Consider the following 27,594-nt stretch of genomic DNA (forward strand, 5'->3'; position numbering starts at 1 on the left):
GTTGTTTGATCCTTACTGCCTGACAGTGATTAATGAACTTTACCTGTTTTCCTGTGTAAATTGAAACCCAATAAATATCTGTGAAGGCAAGGATCGGTGCTCTCTCCTCTTCAGAGAGCTGCCAGGCCACTGTGAGGCACTCTCCCCTTGAGAGAGTAGCCATGCTGTCCCTTTTCCTTCAAAGGACTCGGGAGTCCATGTGAATTTGTCTCGTATCTCATCCATAACACCACAGACACTGCAGGCCAGTGTCCGTGACAGCAGTTCATCACCAGTAAACCTGTTTTACAAGAAATGTTAAAGGGCCTTCTTCAAACTAAAATAAAATGATGTTAATCAACATCATAAAAAACATGTAAATGAGTAAAACTCCTTGTGATTTAAAATATGCAATTGAATTGAGATCCTCCAATATTGTAATGATGTTAAATGCTTCACTACAACTACACTTTAAATGTTAAAAAAATACATTAAAATACCCATAACTAAACAAATACCATATTATCTCACCTATAAGTGGAATGTAATCAACAAAACAAGCAAACAAAATTAAAGCAGAGACATTGAAAATATCCATAACTATAATAATTTATTTTTGGATGCACAGTATTACAAAGATGTAAATTCTTACATCAGCGCCCTTATATAGTATGGGGAGAAGTAAATAAAATGTCTTTATATTATCAAATTTGAGTTGTCATCAGCTTAAAATAAAAATTATGAGTATAAGATATTTTATGGAAGCCTCATGCTAACCACAAAGGAAAATCCTGTAGTACATACACAGAAGATTATGACAAAGGAGTCAAAATAAACAACAACACACCATTAAATCACAAAGGAAGACTATAAGAGAAAAGGAAAGCAAGGAAAAATATATAGAAACAATAAGGAAGAATTAATAATAGTGGAGAACTACAATGCCATACTCTCAACAATATTAGATCATTCAGATAATTAATGGAAAACTGACAGATATGACAGACACTATAGCTCAAATGAAATTGGCAAAAATATACATGTTTCATCCTACAGTAGCACACGTTGTCCTCAAGCACACACAGATTTTTTCAATATAGTTTACTGATTATGCTATTACAGTTGTCCCATTTGCCCTGTTTATCACCCTCCACCCCACATACCCACTCCTACCTGCATTCCCCCCACTTAGTTCATGTCCATGGGTCATACATATAAGTTCTTTGATTTCTACATTTCCTATACTACTCTTATCCTCCCCCTATCTATTTTGTACCTACCATTTATGCTATGTATTCCCTGTGCCTTTTCCCCCATTGCCCCCTCCCCTCCGATGCTGATAACCCTCCATGTGATCTCCATTTCTATGATTCTCTTCCTGTTCTAGGTGTTTGCTTAATTCATTTTTGCTTTTGTTTTTAGGTTTACTTGTTGATAGTTGTATTTGTTGTCATTTTACTGTTCATATTTTTTATCTTCTTCTTTTTCTTAGTTAGGTCCCTTTAACATTTCATAGAATAAGGGCTTGGTGATGATGAACTTCTTGAACTTTACATTATCTGGGAAGTACTTTATTTTCCCTGCCATTCTAAATGAGAGCTTTGCTGGATAGGGTAATCTTGGATGTAGGTCCTTGTCTTTCATGACTTGGTATACTTCTTTCCAGCTCCTTCTTGCCTGTAAGGTTTCTTTTGAGAAATCAGCTGATAGTCTTATGGGAACTCCTTTGTAGGCAACTTTATCCCTTTTTCTTGCTGCTTTTAAGATTCTCTCCTTATCTTTAACCTTGGGCAATGTAATTATGATGTACCTCTATGCATTCCTCCTTGGCTACAACTTCTTCAGGACTCTCTGAGCTTCCTGGATTTCCTAGAAGTCTATTTCCTAGCCCAGATTAGGGAAGTTCTCCTTCATTATTTATTCAAATAAGTTTTCAATTTCTTGTTCTTCCTCTTCTCCTCCTGGCACCCCTATGATTCAGATGTTGGAATGTTTAAAGTTGTTCCAGAAGCTACTAAGCCTTTCTTCACTTTTTTGAATTCTTGTTTTTCCATTCTGTTCTCTTTGGTTGTTTATTTCTTCCTTCTGGTTCAAACCATTGATCTGAGTCCCAGTTTCCTTCCTGTCACTGTTGGTTCCCTGTACATTTTCCTTTATTTTACTTTTCATGACCTTCACTTTTTTCTCTATTTTGTGACTATACTCAACCAATTCTGTGAATATCCTGATTACCAGTGTTCTGAACTGTGCATCTGATAGGTTGGAAATCTCTTCATTGCTTAGTTGTATTTTTTTCAGTTGCTTTGATTTGTTCTTTCATTTGGGACTTTTTTTCTGGACATGTCTTGTTACGTAGTATGGGGCAAAGACTCAGGTATTCACTAGGGCAGGGCAACCCTTGTTGCTGTGTTGTGGCACTGTATGTGAGTGAGGGGTCCAAGAAGGAACAATACCACTTGTTCAGCTCTCGGCCAGCTTTCAGTCACTTCCTTCACTACCCACATGCAAATTGGGTCCTTCTGGTGCTAATTCCCGGGTGGGTGGGTTTGTGTGCATTCTAAGACCCCATGCATCTCTCCAACAAACTCTTCTGTGAGGCTGGGAGTTTCTCTCAATGCCTCATCCCCTACAGGTTTTTTCAGTCAGAGGTTTGAGGCTTTAGTTCTCCACACTGGAACTCTTGGTTGTGAGATCTGTTCCTCCCAGTTTATCCACACACAAATGTGGGACCACCTGGTCTGCCAGCCACCACCTCACCCGGTCAGCCAGTCATTGCCTTTCTGTGAGTTCTCTCTTCCCTGACTGCCCATCTCTGGCCCTCCTATCAGTCTGGGTGAATGCTTCTTCTTTAACTCTTTGGTTGTCAGACTTCCATACAGTTCTATTTTCTGTCAGTTCCTGTTGTTTTTTGTTTTTAAATTTGTTGTTGTCCTTCTTTTGGTTGTGAGAGGAGGCACAGTGTATCAACCTATATCTCCATCTTGGTTGGAAGTGAGATTTCCTAGGATAAACCATAAGTTAGGTAATAAGTCTCAACATACTCTAGAAATTAAAAACTGTGTCTTTTCCAATTACAATGTTATGAAACTAGAAATCAGTAACAAGAAGAAACCTGGAAAATAAACAAATACATTGAAATGCAATCCTTATCATGATTCTAATGGATATTTTTTCAGAAATTAAAAAGTAAATCCTAAAATTCCTGTGGAACCACAAAAGATCCTGAATAGTCAAAGAAATCCTAAAAATGGAAAACAAAGTTAGAGGCATCACATTTTATGATTCAAACTACAACACAAAGCTCTAGTCATCAAAACATTATGGTACAGGTGTAAAAACAATACATAGACAAATACAAAAGAATCAAAAGACCAAAAATAGATCCATATAAAGGCACTTAACTAATACTTGACAGTAGAGCCATAATACTCAATGGGGAAAGGATAGCTCCTTCAGTAAATGGTGTTGGGAAAAGTAGATATTCATAGACAAAAGAATGAAACTGGGCCTTCTGTTATACTTCTAAGAAAAATTAACACAAAATGGATTAAAGACATAAATGTAAGGCCTGAAACCATAAAACTGTGGGAAGAAAACAAAGGAAATGTTTTTTGACTTTGGTCTTAACAATGATTTTACATACGTGGCACCAAAAGCACAAACACCAGAAGCAAAAATAATCAATTGGGATGACCTCAAACTAAAAAGCTTCCACACAACAACAACAAAAAATAATCAACAAAATGAAAAGGCAATCTATAAAATGGGAGAAATTACTTGCAGACCAATATATCACTAAACAAGTGTTTCCAACCATTTTTTTAACTGCTCAACAAATTGCTTTCAAGGGTCTAATTCCCCAAAAGAGAGCCTGGCTGGCAGGCTGGCTGACAGGAAAGCATCTGAATTAACAGCCCCTCCATTCCTGCACACAGAGGGTATGTGTTGTCCACCCAGTGAAATCTGTGTCTCTGGAAGAGAGGGCAGGTGGACAGATGGCCATGGGGACCATGGCTGACTGAGGACACCACCAAGAATACTGCAGAGTGGGCCATGCTGTCTAACAGGAGAAATAGGACAGTCCCAGGCCAGTCATAGGGACCACAGACCCTGGCACTTTTTCAATGGAACAGCTTGTCTGTGGCCCGGTTGCCCTGTGCTGTAGAGAAAAGGGCTGAATTTGTCATCATGCTAGAAGGGAGAGTGTCTACCCCATGCCACTGGACAGCCAAGAACAAGGAAGGCCACTAAGTTGTCATCTTGTCTGTCCTGTTTACCGACTCTCAGATGTGGGCTGTTTTCTGGGGAGCTCAGCTGTGGTCCTACTTGGGGAGGGTGGGGATGCAGAAAGACCTGGAGCTCCCAAGGTTCTAGGGCTCTTGGTAACCACCCAACACCAAACCTCCAAGAGAAACCCCTCTCGGCATCACCTCAGACACTGCTCTGCTTTGCTGGAGAGAAGTGCTGTTATGTTGTGGAGACTCAATATTCTCTAATTGTCTCTGTGTAAAGTGGATAGGGAGATCTCACAGCAAGCCTTCACACGAGCCCACATCAGAGTTCAGGGACTGCATAAATAAACCATTTAATAAAAAACTGACTTGAGGCCATCATTTAATCTTATCCTTTAACAAAAAGCAAATATTCTTAGTCTTCTTGGCAACAACTTATATTTCTCATCATTCGAGGTGGCTTGTAAAGTATTACCTCCAACTGAAATGTTAGAATAAACCCTGTTTTTTCTCCAGCCATATTGTTTGCTCTGTTATTTTATTTATAAAGGAGCCCACTCTAATAGGCGTGTGTTTCTGCTCCCATGTACAGAAGTACAAAGTGTATCTACCCTGGCTTGTGGGTCTCCTAACAAATATGTGCCTCTGATGCTCCACTCCCTTCCTCGGTGGGCAGGGGCTCAGAGGCACTGGACCCAGTGGGCTTCTCCAGGAGTCAGAAGAGGGCTGGACCTGGGAGTGTGCAGGGTGGTCTGCTGCTTATGAGTAGGGATGAGACTTCTGCTTCTGATCTGTAGGAATGACTTCCTACTGAGCCAGCCAATTGAAGAAAACAGCTAGAAACTCTAGGCAATAATCAGAGACAACCCTGGCTCATGTGGCCCAGTGGACTGAGTGCTGGCCTGTGAACCAAAGGGTCATCTGTTCAATTCCCAGTCAGGGAACATGCCAGGGTTTCAGGCCAGTTCCCCAGTCAGAGGCACGTGAGAGGCAATCACACAGTGATGTTTCTCTCCCTCTTTCTCCCTCTCTTCCCCTCTCTCCAAAAATAAATTAAATCTTTCTTAAAAATCATCAGGAAACAATGCTTAAGACTTTGAAGAATGAACAAAAACAGGACAATTTTTCAGAGAAATCAAATCTCAGATGCAGCCAACACTTGACGTTTCCAGTTTACTGTCACCAGGCTCTGAGAGCAGCCACAGGTTTGTGTGGTGGTCAGTCCTTTGATAGGAAAGTCCACTTTCCTCATGGTCAGCAAAGTCAGGCAGCCAGAGTTTCTGTGGGGGAAGAGGGTAATCTCAGAAAAAAATATCACAGAGATACCTCCGATTTTGTTTATAAATTCACCCCAAGTCACCAAACGTTAAGTTCCCAACAAACTGAAGGCACAAAGATGAGAGAGCTGAAGATCAACACACAAATGTCTTCCTGGGAAAAGGTGGATCAGGTAACTGGATTAGGTGTGTGCCAAAAGTAACCCCTAAATCTGAACCCTAGGGTTGGACTTATCCAAAAGGCCTCAAGCTGCTACAATCAACTGCACAAGCCCATGAACACACAAATGCACAGACAGTCCACACCCCACAGACTGCTCTCCCTGTGACCTTGAGCTTGAAGGAGCACCAAGTCTAACCCTCTCCAGCCAGATGAACCCAGGGAGACCCACCAGGGAACAGACTCACCTTTCACAGAACTCCCAGCCTGAGAGTCTCCCCAGAAAGAAGGGTGCTCATGGGGACCAGGAGTCCTGCTGGTTAATGGGCCACCTTCCAGAAGGGGACATTGGTGTGGGGCCTGAGAGTTCCCATGAAGGTGCAGGTGCCACTCTCTCCATTCCTACCTCCACTGAGATGCCTCAGGTCTCCATCCTCAGCCCAGTGGCTGCTGTTGCTGCTGCTGCCACTTCTTCCTGCTGGTGACTTCTCAGGTCCGGACTCTGCCTCATCTCAGGGACAAACCTCTGTCCCCACAGGGTCTCCCAGGCTGGAGACTCAGCCCACTACTGATGTCTGATTGGAAGCTGCTCCTGGTGAAGCCAAGAAAGCCTGTTCCCTTTCTGAGTCCTCTGCTCCATGTGCCTCCTCAGTTGCTGCCTCTCCTGCTTTCTAGGTTCCGGGCACCGTAGCTGGGGCAACTTCCTAGAGAACAGGAACAGTCCCCACTGTCATTGGTCCTTGCTGCATGGAAAATGTCCCAGGCACTCCCTTCTGTCCTTCACATCAGGCCAGCAGGACTGTTAGGGTCAACCTGCTTCTGAAGGTGGTCTTGTCCAGGTCCTCACCCACGTGGGTCTGAGGATGTTTCCTGCATCAAAAAGTTTTGTCTTCTGCACAGAGGCCTCCTGACCCCTCAGAAACCACTGCTGTTGGCAGAACGGGGTGCCTGCTCAGCTTTCTCTGGTCTCACAGGATTGTCTCCTTCCCTTTGGCCAGGGCCGCCCCAGTGTGGGAGTGTCTACCCAGGAGACTGGCCCTGGTGGACCTCCCACCCACCAACTGCTATCCACCGCTCATGCATGTGGTGATCTTGGTGACTCTCAGCAGACTCAGGGAAAACAGGCACATGTCTGCCCATACCCAGCACAGCGGGGCCCTAGTCGGCCTGCTGCTGAGGGACAGAGGAGAGAGGTGGGGGCCCCTGGAACAGGCTGGTATTGTCTATATGAGACCGTGCCTGGGTCTCCCAACCATGGAGGCCAGGAGCAGAGGACAGCTGTGCCCAGCAGAGGCTCAGCTTACTAATTTTCTACCCCAAACGGAGGGTGACAGGGCTGGAGAGAGAGGCCCCGCCCCCATGTGTGCAGCATCCAGGACTCAGTGAGACCCTGTACCCTGGGAAAGGAACGTCCTCATCAGGGTACGGAATCTGTCCAGATTCATATTCACTCCTTGTAGGGAAAGAAAGAACATGTGTGGAGAGAGGGTACAACCTTTCCCTGTGTCTTAAATTTAATTGGACTGGAACTGGTAGTCCAGCCAGGGGGAGTCAGACTCAGGGAACAAACATGGAAACCATCGCCCTGAGAATGGCGCTTCTCCAGCCCTGGGTCTGAACACGGACACCTAACTCTGTTCCTCTGCACCCTCTCAGAAAACCAGGGCCGTGAGAACAGTGGGGTTTGCTCATGGGTTTTTCTTTGTTTGTCTGTTCTTTGTTTTTTGTTTTGTTTTTTTCTTTTTGTATCTTTCCTCCAAAAACAGGACTGCTGAAGGCTGGTCCTGCTCATTGCTGGAGGTCCCCTGCCCTTGGCCCTCCAGGTCCTGAGTGTCCCTCCTTGTCCTCCATTCCTGCTGCCACATGTCCTGATGGCTGAGAACCACTGTGGGGCTGCAGGAGGAGGGAAATGTGGCTAACAACAATTGCAAGTTACTTCCACTGCTATTTTCCCCGTTTGGGTGGAGCCCTTTCTGGGTGAGTCTGTTACAGACTTCCTGCTCAGAGCTGGATAGGCTGAAACCAGGCTGAAACCTGGCTTAAAAGAGGCAGGGGACACCAGAGGGATCAGAAGTCTTGGCAGGGCCCAGGGCAGGACGATGGCCAGTTCAAGCAGCAACCTTGGGATCAGGTCAGTCTCTACCTTCCTTCTTTTAACTTCCCCTCTAGCTGTGCTCCTGCTTCACTGTCTGTCATTAGACACTGAACTAACCCTTGACCTTAGTCCTGCTTTACACGTACACTCACGTGCAGTGTGGTGCAATGCAGGAATGTGTGATAAGGAAATTGGATCTTTAAACAGCAGAGGGACAGCCGCTGGTGTGAGCGCAGCAGCCGCAGCCCACAGGACGCTGGTGGTACACCTACTGCTCCACTGATGGCCCCTCTGCACTCAGCTGTTCTTTCTGACTTTGAGAAACGGATTTGTTATTTTCTCATGGCCTCTGAACTCTCTCATTTCCCTCTGGCCCCTCCACCTTCACCTAGGTCATTTCAAAGAGGGTACTTAAGAAAATAGAAATTCAGATTAAACATCTGACTTTGGGTGCCTTGGTCTCCTAACCTGACCTGGGGACAGGTCAGCACTGGGCCCATTCCCATCTCTGGCTGGGGGTCTGGGGCTCCTCCAGGGGCCTTGATGAGGAAGTCAAAGGAAGAGGAAGGACCAAGACGCCAAAGCCCAGTGCAGGCTGCTGCTCTCATTTACTACTGTGATTTTCTGCTCTGGGTGGGTTCTACCTCTGACAAGGAAAAGGCTAGAAAGCCCGACCTTTTCTCTTTAGTAAGGAGTCATAAATTACATTACTTGATGTGTCTAATTGTTTGGTTTTTTGAATCCAAAAGAAATACATTATACTTTCTTGGTCATGAAATTTCAAATGACACGGATGGACACAGAGGGAAGCAGTCCTGTTCACCACCCACCCCAAGGGGCTTCCATTCTTGGGCCTGCTGAGTGTTGTGGGCACGGCCTTCTGTGTGCATTTACTTTTGTACATTATGTGCATTATGTACTTTTATGTGTCTATACATTTACATGAAAACATGTAAAGCGTGTTTCTGTGTAAATGAAAACATAACTTGTTAGGAAAACATGTTAGGAATTCTTAACGTGTTCTCATGTTAGGAAAACATGACTTGTTTTTCTAAAGGCACAATTTCTGTCTTGTTTTTTGACTGAGATTATATTGTATACACCCTTCTGGATTTTGCATTTCTAAAATTTTAATATTAAAATTATCAGAAGCTTTTCACATTAATAAACATAAGGATCTACTTCATTCTTATTAAAAGGTGCATAGTGCTCCATGGAGTTCTTTTCCATAATTGTTAAATTATGTTCCATTTAATGCATTTATGTTGTTTTCAGTTGTTCACTGTTACCAATAAAATCTGATAACAACCATGAGATATTTCTGTATGTTTTTGCATATAAATAAGTATTTGTCTCATGTCAGAAAATAAAAGGTAGAATTGTTCAGGCAAAGGGTACTAATATTCACTTGTTCATAGATCCTACCAAATTGCCTTCCTCATGGCTGAACCAGTCACTGTATTCTCCCACCACTGGCTGATGCACCATCTCTTCACCCCCAGACTTCACAAAGGAGCTGGATAAAGGGATGCAGCCTGTTAATGTGCATTCTCTGATTGCATGGGAGGTTGCACAGGTTTTCAAGTCTATTGTCTATTTAAATTGGTTCTTTTCTGAATTTTTTGTTTATTTTTGGCTAATGTAATAAATTGAGGTGATTGTTCTCCCTTTAATGACAAGGGAGAGTTGGTACATACTCTGAACTTATCAATATGCTTTCTTGCCTTTTAACTTTTTTATGGCAACTTCTATCGTGTTAAAGCTTTCAAATTTAGAGTAAAAACTTATAATATTGATTTTATAAGATAGATGCACCCTGTTTATCACAAATAAATAACAGCAATGCTGAAAGATATTGGTGAATCCCATGCACACTGTCTTTAACCAGAGTTCTTGTTTAGTGAGGTGGCAGAGTCAATTCTACCTTTACTTCAGGGAAAGTTGCTTCTCTAATATCTACAAAATGTTTTTTTTTTTAATTTGGGGGTAAAACTCTTCTGCCATGCATGCAACTTTAGCCTTCACAGCTTTATTTGTCCCTCATAAATCATCTTTTTACTTCCTGTTCTTAATAGTTGTCTAAAATTTTCTTCTATGAAACTATTTAATTTTTAGTAGATCTTGTGGGCTTTTTTTACTACTAATTTTTTGGAATGCTGAGTCTGTGAGTTTCCTCATCTCCCAGCTGTAGCCCTCTGTCTGTGTAAAGGCCAGGTAATCAGTCCCCAGGTGTGGCCAGAGCTGAGCTCTGCTTTCCTGGGAGGAAGTGGCTTCCCAGCTTTCTGCTCGATGTTCTCTGGACCTCATCATCATGGTCATGGCCAGCTCCAAATGGTGAGCCTTTGGGTAACTCCTCTCTGCTTTTCAGGGACATTTGACATGGCTTCTTTCGCTTTTTGGCCTGGAAAGCTAGACCGTGTATCCGAAGGGGGAATCTGACTGTGTGTTGGGACCCTCACTCCAGCCCTGCCTGACCCTCGCAAGCTCACCTGTCCTCCTTGCTCCCAGCAGAACTCCTTGCCCTTGACCAAGCCTAGGTTCTCATTCTCTGCTCTGGGGTAGTATTTTTAATGGCATCCTTTGAAGCACAAAATATTTAATATTTTTTACTAATTTATAAGTTTTTTCTTTATGGATGAAACTTTTGGTTTCATAGCTACCTCTTTGTCTTCCATAACCCAAAGTCACAAAGATTTTTCAAAAAGTGATGTCACTTTCCCTTTTACACAGTACCAGCGTTTGCAATTTCTGCTCATACCTGCAATGAATGTCTGCTTCTCTGAATCTTCTCCCGCGCTGCATTGTCACTTGTGAAACTGTGTTTGCCAGTCCAGTGGGTGATAAATGGTTTCTCATTGATAGTTTAGTTTGTATGTATTCATATATTTATTGGGCATTTTAATTTCATTTTCTCTAAATGACTGTTCAGATGCATTTTCTTTGGCATTGTATGTCATATTTTGTCAATAGGCTGGAGTCTTTGTCTATCAGATATAATAACCCTTAGACCGTGTACTGAAAATATATTTCTACATTCTTTTACTGTCTCACTGAATTTTCAACATTAACCCAACTAAATCCTCCTCTACTTACTTTTCTTGACTCAGATATTTTTTTCTGTCGTATGTATTTTTAAATTACCTTACCCACTTTCAATAGGGTTACAAATTGCAGGTGCATTACACTTTTATAAGAATTTCAGAGGGATTGACACTTTAACATTGTTATATTTTCCTAACTGAAACCACCTTCCGTATTCCCATTTATTTAGAGATTGATAATTTTCTTCAATAAGACATTATAGTTTCTTTCATATAGTTCATAACTTTCAAATGTTTATAAATATATAAATGTGTATTGACTGTTGTGTTTGAAGTAATATTTTCTTTCTTTTCAACATATGTTGTTGCAAATGAAATCTGTTCATGTTATGTACATTTTGAAAAATTCATGCCTCTTGGCAAATTCATTTTCTAGTTCTTAAGGAATTTATTTAGGTCTCCATCATTTCTCTATATGTAATCATACATCATATAATATTGTATCTTTTTTAGTATTTACACCAATGAATTTTTTTCTTATCCTATTGCATTAGCTAAAACATATATGTGAGTAAATTGTGGTAATGGTAGGCATCATTGAATGGCCTCATCACTTCAATGTTTACTGTAGTATTTGCTGTTTTTTGAGAGTTTGTACTGTGTCAGCTTTCAACTCTTTCATACAGTTTTTCTAAAAATACCAGCATGTAGTCTCCAAACTTTTAAAAATAATTCATGAATATAACTATATGCTTTCACTGCTTTTGTTCATTGTTGCAATAAATTTCATAAAAGGTTTCCTGATATGTAACAGGCTTTGCTCAATGTCATTCCACTGTCTTCCTGTATTTTTTTTTCTTGCAAAACAACCTCTAACTGCAAGATCTGTTTCCCCTTTTACCCAGTAGAGGGCTTTTTGTTTTTGCCATACAATTTTGGGGTATTACTATTTTCAAATGCAGCATGTTTTGCTTTTACCAATTAAAACTTTCTGAAACTTCTTTTGTAATGAAGATCACGATGTGTTGACATTCCTTTGAAAATATTGAAAATACCTGGCTGGCATAGCTCAGTGGGTTGAGTGCAGGCTGGGAACCAAAGTGACACCGGTTCGATCCCCAGTCAGGGCACATGCCTGGGTTGCGGGCCATATTTCCAGTGGGGGCCATGTGAGAGGCAACCACACATTGATGTTTCTCTCCCCCTTTCTCTATTTCTTCCCTCTCTAAAAATAAATAAATAAATCAATAAATACATATTTTAAAATATTGAAAATAAATTGTAGTTCCCTCTTTTCAGCATGCATGGTTAAGTAATGTGTCTTTCTAACAAATATCTCCATATCCTGTACCATAATTTTTGCCTGTGCAAAAAGTCAAAACCTAGAAGTAAAAGTTTTTTAATATTTATAAAACATTTGTTCCTTTATTTGTGTTTTAAATTTTTCTGTCCCATCAATATGAGCATCGTTTTGTTGGTGCTGTTGTTGTTCATGTTTACATACCATAACTTTTCTCTCTGTCATTTTAACAACTTTTATGGCATTTTGTCTTTCTTGGGTCTCTTGCTGGATTCTATTTTTGGTCCTTTGCTGTTCAATATCACCATTGTTTTATCTACATCAAGGATTTTGCACACTATAATTTTTGTACTTTTTCCTGTTTTAACTTTTAAACTCCTTATTGCTTTCCTTGTTCCTTTTTTGTCTAAAAATGCAAGCTATGTTTTCTTTTTATTTTACTTCTTCCTGTCTTAAGTGACATTAAAAAGCTTAATTTTAATCAACCCAGGTTATTTTCAATTTTTAATTTATTTTTAATCTATATTTTTGTAGTTTTGAATTTGAAACCTTATTGTTCAAGTCTTTGAAATTTAAAAAAAAAACGTATCAAGCAAAAAGGAAAAAGGACTCATGGACAGCAGTGTGGGGAACTAGGGCAGCAGGTTGTAAGGGGGATAAGAGGTAATGAAAAAATTCAATGAAAAATTATTGTGAAATATAAAAACAAGTCATTTAACTAATTTCCCTTTACCACTCAGCTCTGAACTTTAAGTTGTTAATATACTTTGCAGCCTTACATTGATAAAGTTATTATTTTGCAAAATAAAAATCTTCTCTTTCTAGAATAATGTTTTGAATACAGGTTCTTTACACATTTAGTTGAATACCAACTTAGGTTTTGCATTATTGGAACTATTGTTAATGGTATTGTTTTATTTAATCTTGAATTTTAATATTTCAATGCTGGCATGTATAAAAGCCATTATCATTTTTACATTATTTTGTACCCAGTGTCCTTGCTATACTTATTTCTTAGTTACAGATTATGTTTTGGAGAATTCTTTAGGATTTTCTGCATAGAAAGTTATGTCACCTACAAAGACAGTTTTATTTCTTCCACACTCTATAGTTTTAATTTCCTTTTCATTTTCCAGTATGCATTCCAGTACAGTATTGACCAGGACTTGTAAAGGGGAACATCTTTCCTTTTCCTGATTTTAGGGGGAAAGGGTGCAGGTTCTCAGCAGTAAGTCTGATGTCAGCTACAGGCTTCTTGTGGATTTTCCTTCTCCAGTTGAGGAAGTTCCTTTTTGTATCCAGGTTGCTAGGGGATTTTACATGAATGGAAGTAAACTTTGTCAAATGAACTTTCTGCATCAGCTGACATGATCACTCCATTTTCGTCTTTAGCCTCTTGATATGGTGGATTACACTGAGTGATTTGGAACATTGAACCAGCCTTGCATATCTGGGGTAAATTCCAGTTGGTCATGGGGATAATTTTTATACATTGTTATATGCAATTTGTTAATGTTTTGGTGATGATTTTTGTATTGCTCTTCATGAGAGTTATGAATCTGTAGTTCGTCTTTCTCTGCTTTTGGTGTTGCAGTATGCTGGACTCATGGGATGAGTTAAAACTTCTCCCTCTGCTTCTATTTTCTGGACAAGGCTTTGGAGAACTATATCGTTCTTAGTTCAGTGCTTAGCAGAATTCACCAGTGAAATTACCTGAGCCTGATACTTACTTTTTTTCAGTGTTAATTACTCCTTCACTTAAAAAGAAAAAACAGATGCAGTCCTACTCAAATGATCTACTTGTCCTTGTGTGAGTTTTGGTAGTTTGTATCTTTCAGGGACTTGGCCCATTTTATTGAAATTACCAAAATGGTACTCAGAGATTTGTCACAGTAGGTTTTGAAAGTGCTTTCATTGTCCTTGGGATCAGTTGGTGATGATCCTGTTTACACTTCTAACATTGGTATTTTGTGTCTTTTATCTGTTTTTCTTATTAGCCTGTGTTAAAGTTTATCAATTTGATTAATCTTTACCAAGAACTGGATTTAGGTGTTGTGGTTCTTCCTATTTTTTCTATTTCCACTTTCACTGATTCCTATCTTATTAAATTTTTATTTTATCCTCTTTCTTCCATTTTAGGTTTAAATTGCTCTCTTTGTATGCTTCTGTTACTGGTTTCCTAAGTGGGAAACAGATTTTTAAATTTTAGATCTTTATTCTTTTGTAACATATCTATTTAACAGAATCTGTTTCCCACTAATTACTGCTATTTCTGCATCACTAACTTTTGATAAATCATATATTCAATTGCATTTGATTTAAATGATTTAAAAATTTCTCTTGAGACTTATTTTTTGCCCATATCTTATTTAGAAGTACATTTTTGATCTCCAAATAGTTGAGGAGTTTCTATCTATTTTTGTGTAATTAATTTCTGATTTAATTTCTTTCTTGTCTGAGTGCATATTCTATGATTTCTATTCTTCTGTACTTTTTAAGGTGTGCTTTATGGCCCCAAATGTGGTCTGTCTTTATGTAGGTTAGTTTCCCTGTAATCATGTGGTCTGTGTGTACACAGTGTTATGAGTCGGACTATTCTATAAATGCCAGACAGACTAATTTCATTAACGGTGTTGCTCAGATCAAATGCATTTTTATTAAATCTTTGCTTGCTAGATCTATAAATTACTAAAAGAGGGTCTGAAGGCATCAAACTCTAATAGTAGACTTACTTATTTCTACTTGTAGTTCTTTCCATTGTTCTTTTCATAGTTCCGTAGTTCTTTGTTACCTTCTATAATCTGATGGTGTGTGTTTAGGTAAATGCAAGTTAAGGGTTGTTAAATCTTCTTGGAAAACAGACCCCTGTTTCATGTGTAATGCCCTCTTGCTCCTTCATAACTTCTCTTGTTCTGAATCATCTTTGTCACTTTTCTACAAATGTAATTTTTTCTTGTTTAAATTCCCATCTCCCCACCTCCTCTCCTTTGACAAACATTAGGTTATTGTCTGGATGTATGGGTCTGTTTCTGCTTTGTTTTGCTTTGTTTATTCATTTATTTTGTGAGGTTCTTTATTCCACATATAAATGATATCATACAGTATTTGTTTTTCCCTATTTGACTTAATTCACTTAGTATAATACTCTCCAGATCCATCCATGTTTTCCCAAATGGCAAAATTTCATACTTTTTTATTGCTGAATAATATTCTATCATATATGTGTGTGTTTATAAAACATCTTTATCCATTTCTCTATTGATAGGTGTCTAGATTGTGTGCATATCTCAGCTGTTACTAGTAATGCTGCAATGAACATAAGAGCACACGTATCTTTATGAATTAGTGTTGTTTTCTTCAGATAAATGTCCAGAAGTGGAATTGCCAGATCATATGGCAGATCTACTTTTACTTGTGTGAGGAGGAGTCTCCATACTGTTTTTCATAGTCACTGCACCTATTTACAGTTCCACAAACAAAGTACAAGAGTTCCCTTTTCGCTGCATCCTGCAGGTGCTTATTATCTGTTGATTTATTGATGATAGCCATTCTAAGGAGTGTGAGGTAATATCTCATTGTGCTTTGAATGTACATCTCCCTGGTAGCTAGTGATGTTGAGCCTCTTTTCATATATCTGTTGGCCATTTGCATGTCCTCTTTGGAGAAGTGTCTGTTCAGGTCCTCTGTCCATTTTTCTATTGAATTTTTGTTTCTTTTGTGTTAACTTGTATGAGTTGTTTTTATATTTTAAATGTTAATCATCTATAAAATGCATGAAAATTTGCAAATATTAGTAGCTTATCTTTTCATTTTGGTAATGATTTCCCTTGCTGTGCAAAACCTTTTTAGTGTACTGTAATCCCATTTATTTATTTTTTATTTTTTTATTTTCCTCAAAAAGATATATCCAAAAAGATATTTCTAAGAGTGATGTCAAAGGGCTTACTGCATATGTTTTCTTCCAAAAATTTTAAGGTTTCAAGTCTAACAGTTAAGTCTTTAATTTATTCTGAGTTTATTTTTGTCTGTGGTATAAGAAAGTGGTCAAATTTCAATTTTTATACATGTAACTGTTCAGTTTTGCCAACACCATTTATTGAAGAGACTGTCTTTACCCCATTGTATAACTTTGTCTTAAATTAATTAGCCGTATATGTGAGGATTTATTTCTGGGCTATCTATTGTAGTCCATTGATCTATATATCAGTTTTTTTTTGCGAATACTATACTGTTTTGATTGTTACAGTTGTATAGTGTAGTTTTATGTCAGGGAGTGTGATACTTCTCACTTTGTTTCTTCAGAGTTTTTTGGATACTTGGGGTCTTTTGTGGTTCCATAAAAAAAATTAAGATGAATTCTAATTCCTAGAAGAATGTATTTCAATAGGCATTGCACTGAATATATATATTACTTGAGGCAGTAAGGACATTTTAACAATATTAATCCTTCCAAATCATGAATATGGCACACTATATTTTCCATTAATATGTAACTTCTTCAATTTCTTTTCACAGTGTTTTATTCTGTTCAGAGTAACAGTATTTCACCTCTTTGGTTAAACTTATCCTTAGTTATTTTAGATGTTTTGATGCGATTGTAAATGGGATTGTTTTCTTAATTTCTTCTTATGATCATTTCTTATTGATGTGTAGAAACATGATAGATTTTTGTATATTGATTCTGTATTCTGCAACTTTCCTAATATCATTTATTAGTTCTAATAGTTTTGGGTAGAGGTTTTAGGGTTTTCTATTGTAATATCATGTCATCTGCAAGAACTAGAGTTTTACTTCTTCCTTTCCAAATTATAATGACATTTATTTCTTTGTCTTGTCTCATTGTTGTGGCTAGAACTGCCAATATTATGTTGAATAGAAGGTTTTAATAAAAAATATTCCAAATATGTTCAGGAGAAGACATGTGTACAATGACTTCAATTGAGACAGTCTGTACATTTTTGATAATACGCATGTCTTTCTGATCCTCCATGCTTCTTCTATTATATCTTTGTTGATTGCACCAATTCCACTTATTCTGGTCTCTACACACAACTTCTTATTTAATTCATGTGATTCTTCACATTCTGTCCTTCATATATAAAACATTTCACCCTGCACAAGCACTTCAAAGGCTTGATGACCATTTTATCATGGTGTCCTTTCTCCCTAGGATGTCCCCAGAAGACTACAAACTTATGTGTGAGATTGCAGTCAAACGCTTCAAAGAACGTAAGGTTGAGATTTCAGATGCAATAAAAACATCATTTCCTTTCCTCGAGACCCTTCGTGACCGTGGACTCATAACCAATGAAATGTATAAAGTAAGTGAAGTTTATTTTGTCACAATATGGTAAACCAGCCCCACATTAGTTGTTTTGGTAGTTTGGAATCAAATGTCAGGGCACAACTAGACAAGTGAGGGGTCTCCTGTAAGTGGGGGCTTTCTCAAGTACTGCTCTAAGTGTTCCTATAAGGTGAAAAGGAGAAGCAGGCATGAAGAAGATACCTATGTAGGAGAATTGTAATACATTAAAATGAAATCACTTTATAGAGCTCTTCTGTAACTTAAAATTCTGTATTCATATTTCCCTGTTCACTACATTTTAAGGAGTCTAAAAAATCTTGTGAAAACCCGTCAACTGTACCAAAAGTGGTGTATGCAGTCCTCGATAACATGGAGGAGAGATGTCACCTGCCACTTCTGGAAATCTTGTTCAGCGAGTTCCTGATGAAGAACTACCCTGATTTAAATGGCATTTGTGAAGGCTTCAGAGATGGTAATGAGGTTTATAGCCTACCTTTCAATGTCTGTGGCAAATTTTTTTGACAAATATATTTTGAGCATGTGTCACACATGATGCTGGTCCGAGGTGACATAGCAATTAAGAATACAGACATCATGAGTCTTCTAGAAGTTTTTGCTATAGTGACTACAGTATAAAATACACCTGGAGGTCTGCCTAACTAAGCATTGAAACTCACACAACAATTAGAGTCACAGTCACGTCAGATTTACTTCCAAGAACAAATGACAAGAACGACTGCATCTGAGTAAGGCACCATCAGTTGCTGCTCTTTTTTCATGTGTCCAAATAGCAGACCATCAAGTACCCTACTATCTGCCTCAGCTGACAGCTCAGCAGTGGGTGCAGGATCCACCTGGCTTAGCAGCACCAAGACCAGGGGAGTCAATGTCTCATGTAACAACTCTGTAGTCATTGCTTTCAGGGACCTCATGAGGGACATCTGAGTTACAAGAGTCACTACATGAGAAGCTCATAGTTGACATGGAGTCCTTCTGAGTCCAGTTATGGGTCATTTTTCACCCTAAACCCAGTGTTGACCTCGTAATACCAAAAAGAGAGACCACCTTCATCAGGTACCCAGAGTAATGAGCAAGAAAATTAACCCAGGTCAAATTGGTCCTTAAACAAAGATGATGGCTGAATTAGCTCTTTCTCCACCAGGGGTGAGACAAACATTAATCAAATAATCTCAAAATCAATTTCTCTGCCAGAAACTGTGTTTAGTACTACACAAAAATGATTGATTCAACACTTTTTCCTGAGAATCATAATGTACAAATTTTAACTGTAGTCTGAATTTGCTGTTCAAACTGTTTGGGCAATAATTTTAGCATGATTGTCACTCATTATAATTTCTTCTTCCTATAATTTTTGTTTTGACCTGCCAAAAATTTTTATTTCAACACAGTTTAGCATCCACCAAGATCTCCAAATAACAATGGAGAATTCACAGGAAAAAGAATTATGTGCACTGAGTAGTGCAGATGCTCCTGGAAAAGCACTTGGCTGGTGCACTGGTCTCACCTTTTTGGCAGCCTCCCAGGCACTGGTACAGACCTCTTGAGATGTCTTCCAGGGCCACAATATCCTCTCCCTCCTGGCAGCTTCAGAGAGTCTCCTGGGATCTAGGTCCCTGGAGGTCTTTCTAGTTCTTTCTGTGTCCTCTGCTGTCTCTTTGGGAGGTAATCATCCTCCTGACCCAGTAAACTCCACCCTTCTCTTGACCACTTATTTATTTCAAGCTTCTGTGCTTTCACTTTTATACATGCAGGCACTTAAAATCTTTGTCCTTCTCCCGAGGAAATTCTTGTTTTCTTCTTACAGTTTGGAGAGGTCAGAAAACACACCTCACTTCCACTTTTTATTTGACACATGCTTTTCCAGGCATCTGTAATTTTTTTTATGTGAATAGCAAACTCACAGTGTTTTGCATGACTCCTTTATCCTGACATTCGAGTGACTCCTTTCTGTGTGGGTAACATAAGCATGCCCTTGTTGGGGTTTTCTTTTCGGTACCAGGGATGGTGTGGAACTTGACCATGAGGATTGGGATTCACTGAGCTCTGAGTGACCAGAAGGCTGAAAATTTCTAAACATGCACACTTGATGTCCCTGCACTCTGATGGAGATCTCTAACTTCTTTTCTCTCTCTCTTCAGTGATCCTAAAGGAAATTTTTCATGAAGCAAGTACTGGAGATGAGAGTGCAGAGAACCGTAATACTCAACTGAGCATTGAACAAGGTGATTACAAATAGATAAAAACCTATTCTCTTCTGCTAAGAAGAAAGGAGAAGTGTGCTTAGTGCTCACTGCTGCCCTTGGGTGGAAGTATCACCATGTGCCCATTTGCAGAAAAAGAGACTGAAATCCAGAGAGACCATATACACAGTTGGCTTGGGGTCAAATGAGCAGGACGAACCCAGGCCTTCTGAACCCACAGCCCATGTTCTACCCCATACACTCCCAGATAAACTCATGGAAAGGACAGACACATGAGACAAAAATAGAGAAATATATGCAGAAAGGAAGATACAAAAAGAAGAATACCAAGAGGTAGAGGAAGTGAAGAAAAATCAGTTGCTGAACTCTGATGAAAAGGCCCACAAGGCAGAATGAACAGACCTGCAGAGGGAGGGTCTGTGTGAACCAGGCTGGGGGGTCCAGTAAGACCACCAGTCTGGGGTATCTCTGGGGACTAAAACAGGTTCCCTATGGCTATGGCTGAAAAGACAAGCCATTACTAATTACCTAGAAGCTCACGAATGTCATAGTGAGATGGCCTGACTGAGGCCAGGGATGCAGGTCTGCTTTGATTCCTGGGAAAAGGGGTTGTCAAGCACTACATTGTAAAGATTAACATAGGACTGGAAGAGAATTGCAGAGCCCACAGTTCAATTTCTGAAATAAATTTCTAATCTCTTCCTTCAGGAGCTGGTGAAAATCCATATGCATCCCTGTCCTGGCTCTTCCCGGACCAGTCCAATTACAACGGTCTGTTCCTTCTGGCTATTCTGTGATCCTTTGCTGTTCTTGTCCCTTTCTGCAATAGGCTGTGGTGGGAGGGCTGCTTCTTTTTAGTATGGAGTGCCCAGAATTGTCCATCTTGTCATGTGCAATGTCTCCAAAGATTTAGATAACAGAGTCTTCATACACTGAGTTGCCTGGGAGGATTGGTCCTCTCCTTCTCACATGTGCTTGTGGCCAACTGTTGACAGCTCTGGGACTTATTGTCCATGTGTCTGGCTTCATGGCCTCAGCATCTGTCTTGCTTGAAATAGGCTGTGGCCTCAGCTGATGATATTCCATCCTGTGGTGGCCTGTCCTGCAGGAGACAGCTGAGCAATGATGACTGTGTTCCCTGGGGGAGAGTCCCTCACCTGTTGAATCCTTTACACAGCCCCATGTGCCTCCCGTGCAAACCCTCTCCCATCATCCCCAGCACAGTGGGGCCAGACGCTGGTCAGAAATACCAGAGGGGCCTCTGAACAAACACTTGAAACTTTAACAACCAATAACCACTGTTTACAACTCTTAACATTTCCTTAGTCTATAACACACTTACTAAAGTTGTTAAAATATTTAAAATAAGATTAATTAAAGACATGAATCCTGAAAAGTTAATTTTTTGTCAGTCACCATATCACGAATAGTAACACAGGCAATATTTTATGTCAAACAGTTACAATGATGGTATGTCATCTGTGTTTTTCAGAAGACAAAGAATCTGCTTGGAGACTTGGGCTATTTGTGGGAGTTCAGGCACTGAGACTAGGGATTAAACTCTGCCATAGGGCAGTGTCAGAGCAGGAGGTCTGGTGACCCACAGCTGGCTCCAATTCTGCCCTGAGACCTTGGGAAGTGACTTCCCCTCTTTGTCCCTCAGTTTCATCATCTATAAAATGGAGGTGATAATAGTACCTCCCTCACAGGGTGACAAGTTGTATCATGTAAAGAAGACATTCTCATGCATGAGTCTCCATCAGTGTTCTAAGGATTTTTTAATATTACTATGTTTATGATCATTATTATTAGTATTGGTCCAGAGTCTAAACTGCTATCTACCACAATAAACTGTGAGGTTTTCCTTTCTCACATATGTCCATGGTGGATTTATTTATCCCTCAGGCTGTGGAGTAGTAATCAAAGCAATACGGACCTCAGGCCCAAGGCATTAAATTGAGGACCACAGGTTCCCCATCCTTATATCACAATAGTGTATAATGAATTTATGTCTTTATTCCCTGACTTTTCTTTGGAAATAAGTGACAAGGAGGAGACTCAGGGAACTTCCTGCATCATGGAAGGTATAATTCTGTAGCTTGTGTGGGATGTGTTATTTAATAAAATATAGTATGAATTAGCATTTTTCATAAAATAAAAACACAGAGCAATTTTTAAAAGCCACTATGATACTTCTAGAAAATTACATTAAGAAAAGAGTTAACATTTAACATGCATCCAACATTCATCAAAGTGTATTCTTAGCAGTTCATCTACCAGTGCAGCTGGTAGGAACAGGAAGGGTTGAGAGGAAGGAATTGTGACTAGTAATGAGCAGAGAAGAAATTTAATGTGCAGGTGGGGTGTTGGGTAGAAGCATGACATTATGACCCAAATAATGTGCAACAAACCACCAGTAAATACACCCAAGAGTCTGACATAGCAGGATGGGTTGGCTGTGACATGCATAGGTGAGGATAACACTGTGTCTGATGCCCCCCACCATAAGAGGAGGCTCCAAGAAACATGGATGTAACATAAAACATGTACCAGGGCCCATGTCCTATGTTAACGTTGTGGGAATTAAATTTTAAATCATCTTTACATAAAGTACTTTGTTTATGAAAAGAGCAGTACATAAAATAATTGAAGTTGCACTGATAAAATATTTTCCATCCATACAGTATTGAGGTTGCTGGGAACAGAGTGGATGGGTCAGTGGATTCAGTAATGAGTGAGGGAGGTTCAGTGTGGGGAAGAGGGTGTGCTGGTCCTGGGTAGTTTATCCAGGACCTTATTGTTTCTTCTTTCAACATGCCCTTTGTCTCTGGCCACAGACCCATGCAGACTTGCTTGACAGCTCACTTGCTTCTGCTTCCTCCTGGGTTCCTAACCTAGGTCACACTAGCAAGAGATTGGAGAGTGGGACCAAGGGAGAAGCTTGGTTTTTCCCATTCACTGTCTTGGACAACAATTCTGGCAGCAGCAGCAACTCTGATGACTCTGCCTTCCACCAGGCAGGCAAACATGATCACCTTTCTAGCTCCCAGGCAGACTTGGCACATGATCTCACCCTTGATCCTTCCCAGTGCTTCCTATACATTATTTTTGGGTTGGAATCTCAGCTCTTCCATTGGCTGTATACCTGATCATCTGGATTAAATTCCTTCTGCTCTAAAAGCTTAGAGAAGTTTCTATTTTCTGGTTGGACTCTGAGTGATAAAGAAAGCAAGGAAAATACCTATGAATCATACATGGTCTTAGTACAGCTCCACCTGATAATAGACTCTCAGAGTGCTTCTCTGGAACAGAAGACATGAATGCACAGATACAAGTACAGTCAGTGACAACAATGCATTAGAAACCCAACTAGCAATTGAACAATTTTCCCAAGAGTTTGAGCCAATAGGTAAGATTGAGTGGCTGAGTATAATGAGTGTGGAAGGAAACTGGCAGGTGGAGGGACCCTACATTGTGGGTAAAGGCACAAGGAGACTGCAGTGATGACTGGAATGCTAGACAGGAAGAAATGACAAAGAAAGACAAAGTTGACATAGACAAGGGCTTTATGAGTCACAAAATAATGAAGAGACAGAAAGAAAATAGGAGAAAGTAGGAAACATAACTGAGAATGGATAAACAAAAAAATCAGGTTGGGTAGCAGGGCCAGATCTAGGGTGAAGCAAGAAGACCCTGGGACACAAGTAAGGAGGAGCTCACCCTGAGGACCTCTTGTGTCTTGGGCACCTTCTTTGCTTTACTCAAGAACCTGTTGGGCCTGGTAGGCAATGATAAAAATGTAAAGAAATAGTAGAAGGAGACAAAGATACAGAAGGAAATGAGTATCAATAAATAAAAAATGGGGAGTGAGACACAAAGAAAACTGTGTTGAAGTGAGTAAAGGACAATGAATGGAGAACTGGCAGAGAGAGGACCAAGCATTATCTGATAGGAGGACACAGTCACCACGAAGAAGGCACAGTGGGCTGCTCCTCTCACCACTGAGAAGGTGAGGTGTCCACAGTGACCAGAGTGGCCCTTGGACCCTCTCAGATAAAAATAGGCTGCTACTTTGAAAAGTAGAAACAAAAGTAACAAAAAATAAAACCCAGTAGAATTACAGGGAGAAGGTCTTAATTGTAGTGAGGGTGCTCATTCCTTTTGGGGAGACAAACAAAATTGTTCATCAGTTCTAATTATGTTCAGGAGCAGAGCTACCACACCAAAGAAACTGATCGATTCTTGCTCTGTAGATCTTGTGGATATAATGAAGGAAAAATCATGTTTTAATTCAGGAGATGAATGGGAAGCCCAAGCAAAGACTGACTGTAACCTGGCATGTGATATAACAGGCAAGATTGAAATAAGGTGTGATATGAATCATGGTAGCAGGTAGGGGTCTGGGACACATCATATGGCCTATGGAGGCTGTCCTGGTGGCCTGAGTTAGATAGACATAGGGAAGTGAGAGGATCAGTACCTTATGCAGTGAGTTCAACAGAAAATGTCCCCTGTGATTGGAAAAATGTAAAAAACAGAAAAGGGAAATTTAAGTGTTGAGGTCAGAGACTGTTTTCTATGTTCAACTCAATAATTCAGAGAACCAAGATGTTCATGAAAGGAGATTAAAACAAACACAGGAAGAGAAGAGAATGTGTAAAGAGATACCATCACCAGAAACAAAAATAGCAAAAACAGGCTAAACCAAGAGGAAAGTGAAGAATTAAGATAAGAATGAAAGAAAGGGATAGAATGGGGGTGGAAGTATTAGAGAGCAAAGGGAAGAGGTAGAATGAGGGTGGGGATCGGATGTAGAGTGAGGATGGAAGTAGGAGACAGGGTGACTATGGGGTAAGCATTGCTGCAGAATGGGCACAGCTGTCCTCTGTGCCTGAATGTCACCACCTTCTGTGTAAGACCTGGAACAACCTGCAGGCCACACACGTTGAGGCACAAACCAGGGGGACCTGAGTTGACTTAGCTTCTAGGTCTTCCTTGTGCTCCTGTCATGATGTTTCCTATCAGTGGGTTCCTTGGCACCTCCCTGAAAGTCTAAGGGGTTTTTGTTCTCTGTGCAGTGACCAGCAGTGCTGACTCTGCAGAATGCGGAAACAGAAAAGAGCCTCCCAAAGCTTCCACCTCAGCACTGAAAAGAAAACCAGGTGAGGAGGTGGGAGCTCAAGGCTTGGGCTGCAGGACCTGAATTAAGAGCAACTCTTTCCTGGGGCATCTGTTCTAGCTCATGCTGCACTATGGATCCAGTTTATCTTGGAATCTCATTCTCTGCATTCATTTCACTATTTTACTTAACCTTTGGGGGATATACAAGATAATAAGAATTCATTATGTTACATTTTTTGAAAATGGGGCCTATTAATTTATGGGTCCTATTAATCAACCTATGCATCTATGTATTGATTGCATAGTAGAAATAAGCCAGCAAAGTAATGAATGTGTTTGAAAACTGAGTCTATGACTATAAAGTGCTGGTTGGATTTTTACAGTGGTTTCTATAGAGAAAAGAAAGTTAAGTGTTTCTTTCCTGGAAGGTCATATTGTCATCAGGTCACAAGCTTTGAATAGTGTCAAGGGCCAATTCCCTCAGTTATCTAGTGTGAGAGGAAACAGGTAAGTAATTTTGAAACCCAAAGTATTGTTTTTGATAGAGTTCTTCAGCAAGTTAGGAACATACAGTGACTTTTCAAAGGACCTTTGCAAATAGTGCATTACTTTTTCCTTTACAGCAACCCTGAGGGGTAAGCAGGATGGACAGTGTTAATTTTGTTTCTAGATGAGCAAACACAAACACATAAATGTTCCAAGGTCTTCCATAAAGTCTCATGGAGAAAAAGGGAAAGACAAGACTAGTATGCTGGATGCTGTGTTGTTTCCTTTACAAAACTGGAGCTCAAAACAGTTACAAAAATATGGTTTCCTCAATCCTGTGTGCAACATGAGTAATTGTAAGATTTATAGCTCTTCAGCACACAAATTGGTGATTGGTTTTCCCTTTCTACTTCCTCAGAGGATATTGCAAACCTGTCTATTGCAAACATGTTTACTAAGTCAAGATTTTAAAAGCGAATAAAAATGTTACCTGCTCTTGACGTTACGACAGAACAATATCACAAGTAATAGTTTTGTTCTCATATCTCACTATATCCATCAATGTATAATGTAAGTTTGCTTCAGTTTTTAGGGAGTGTACTTTCTGACTCACGTCTCAGTGTAGCATACTGCACTGAAAGGTGGCCCCAACATAGGTCTATGGCTCAGACACAAGAGAAGATTATTTCTCAGCCTTGTAAATGATTCAAGAAGCACCACGATGTATAGGAGGCTCTCTACCTTCAACACAAGATATCCAAGTTCTCCTCACAGAGAAACAGCCAATGAATATGTTGTGGAATGACAATAGAAGGGGTAGGAGGAGGAAGAGAGAGAAGTGTAGGAAGGTCAGGTTCAAACAAAGCAATGAATTGTTTCTGCTCTGGGGACGGGGAAAGGAGCATCAGTAACCTGCAAGGCAGGTGACCTAGGAGAGCAGTCCAGGTGGCCTATGCAGACCATGATATAAATGGGTTTTCAAGATATTTCCATGTTTATTAGGGAATTTCCTGCTGAATCAGTTCCTTTGACACACTGAGACACCTAGCAAATCCTATTCCTCTGTGCAGAGATCAATAACCTGGACTCCTTAGAATTGAGCAAAGGAGGAAAGACCAAGAACTCACCTGTTCATGACTCTAAAATGCACCAGAGAAGATGTATTTCTGGACATCAAAATTCAGAGTCTAAACACAGAGCTCTGTTTTCCCAACAAACCTTATCCTGACATTGTCCATATGCATTGATTCAATGACTTCTAGAGCATCACTTTGAGCATTTAATGTCTTTGGCCCTATTGGAATATGAAAGAGGGAAAAGGGGCATTATGAACTGTTGTTCAACTGGATAAGCCCAATCAATTGATATTATGACAACATAGCAATAACACACTAACTACACTGGGCAAATGACAGTCTTTTTTACTACACACTGATGACACACTGTCATATCAATTACTGCTAAAGAGTTGAAAAATATACTTCATTTCTACCAACATGTTTTATATTCTACAGAGAGTAGTGAGCATAGTATTTCATAATTACTTAGCTATATTCTTATTAGTACAAAACTTGAGATTTCTTAATAGAATTATTGGTGCTGATATTTAGTTACTGATGGAAAAAGTGGCTCAGACCAAGTACCTCTCAAGCCCAAATGATACTTAAACTATTGGCTTACATTTTGATTTTTCACAGTGCTATTGTGAATACAGGTTCATTTTGTTTTCACAAATACCTTCACAGGGAGATGAGGTAACCAGGTTATTTCAGTATTACAGATGAGGAAACTGGAGGTAATGTTTGAAGGTCATTTACAAATTCACATATAGAAGTAAAGGGGAGAGCCTGGCAGGAACCCAGGATTAGGACTGTGGGCACCAGAACTGGGTTCAGCTCAAGGAAAGAGGAAAATGCTCATTTCAAAATTGAGATGATCACAAACCCTATGTGCTGTGTGAGTTATCATACATTATGTAAGACAGTAGCTAACAAATACCTCTTTTCTTCCTCTTACTTTATAGAGTCTGTGAACTTAACAAAGTCATCTACACCTGGAAACAGACCTTCCAAAAGAGGTAAGAGCAAATAACAGCTTTTCATGGTTACAAATGAGCAGTGTTTTCTGCAAAAAAAAATTCCTTCTAATTCCTTGCTATATCTTTTATAGTAAAGTACAAATTTGTTTTAATTTAAGATAGTTCACATTTTAACTTTTATATTAATTAGACTAGTGCCTATGACAAAACCCCCAAAGAGGTCTATGTCCCGAAAACAGTAGAATTTAAGGGGAGGGGTGGGGCTCTATTTCACAAAGTCATCTTGGGAAGCAGCCAAGTGACAGGTCTGCCTCCTTCAATGCCAAATTTGTAAGACC

The 27,594-nt window shown here is 39.8% G+C and overlaps 1 protein-coding gene across 1 annotated transcript; it reads left to right on the forward strand.

Annotated features, from left to right (window-relative positions):
* The first annotated feature begins 7,625 nt into the window (after nucleotides 1–7,625).
* LOC123817927 (nuclear autoantigen Sp-100-like) lies at nucleotides 7,626–27,309 on the forward strand. Its single transcript, XM_045837707.1, has 7 exons — nucleotides 7,626–7,779; nucleotides 17,255–17,405; nucleotides 17,693–17,861; nucleotides 19,549–19,632; nucleotides 20,320–20,382; nucleotides 24,690–24,773; nucleotides 27,242–27,309. The coding sequence occupies exons 1-7, from the start codon at nucleotides 7,748–7,750 to the stop codon at nucleotides 27,307–27,309; spliced, it is 651 nt and encodes a 216-aa protein (XP_045693663.1). The 5' UTR covers nucleotides 7,626–7,747.
* The last annotated feature ends 285 nt before the right edge of the window (nucleotides 27,310–27,594 follow it).

This window comes from Phyllostomus hastatus, unplaced genomic scaffold (assembly GCF_019186645.2).
Source record: "Phyllostomus hastatus isolate PE091 unplaced genomic scaffold, TTU_PhHast_1.1 phas_contig_2394, whole genome shotgun sequence".
NCBI lineage: Eukaryota > Metazoa > Chordata > Mammalia > Chiroptera > Phyllostomidae > Phyllostomus > Phyllostomus hastatus.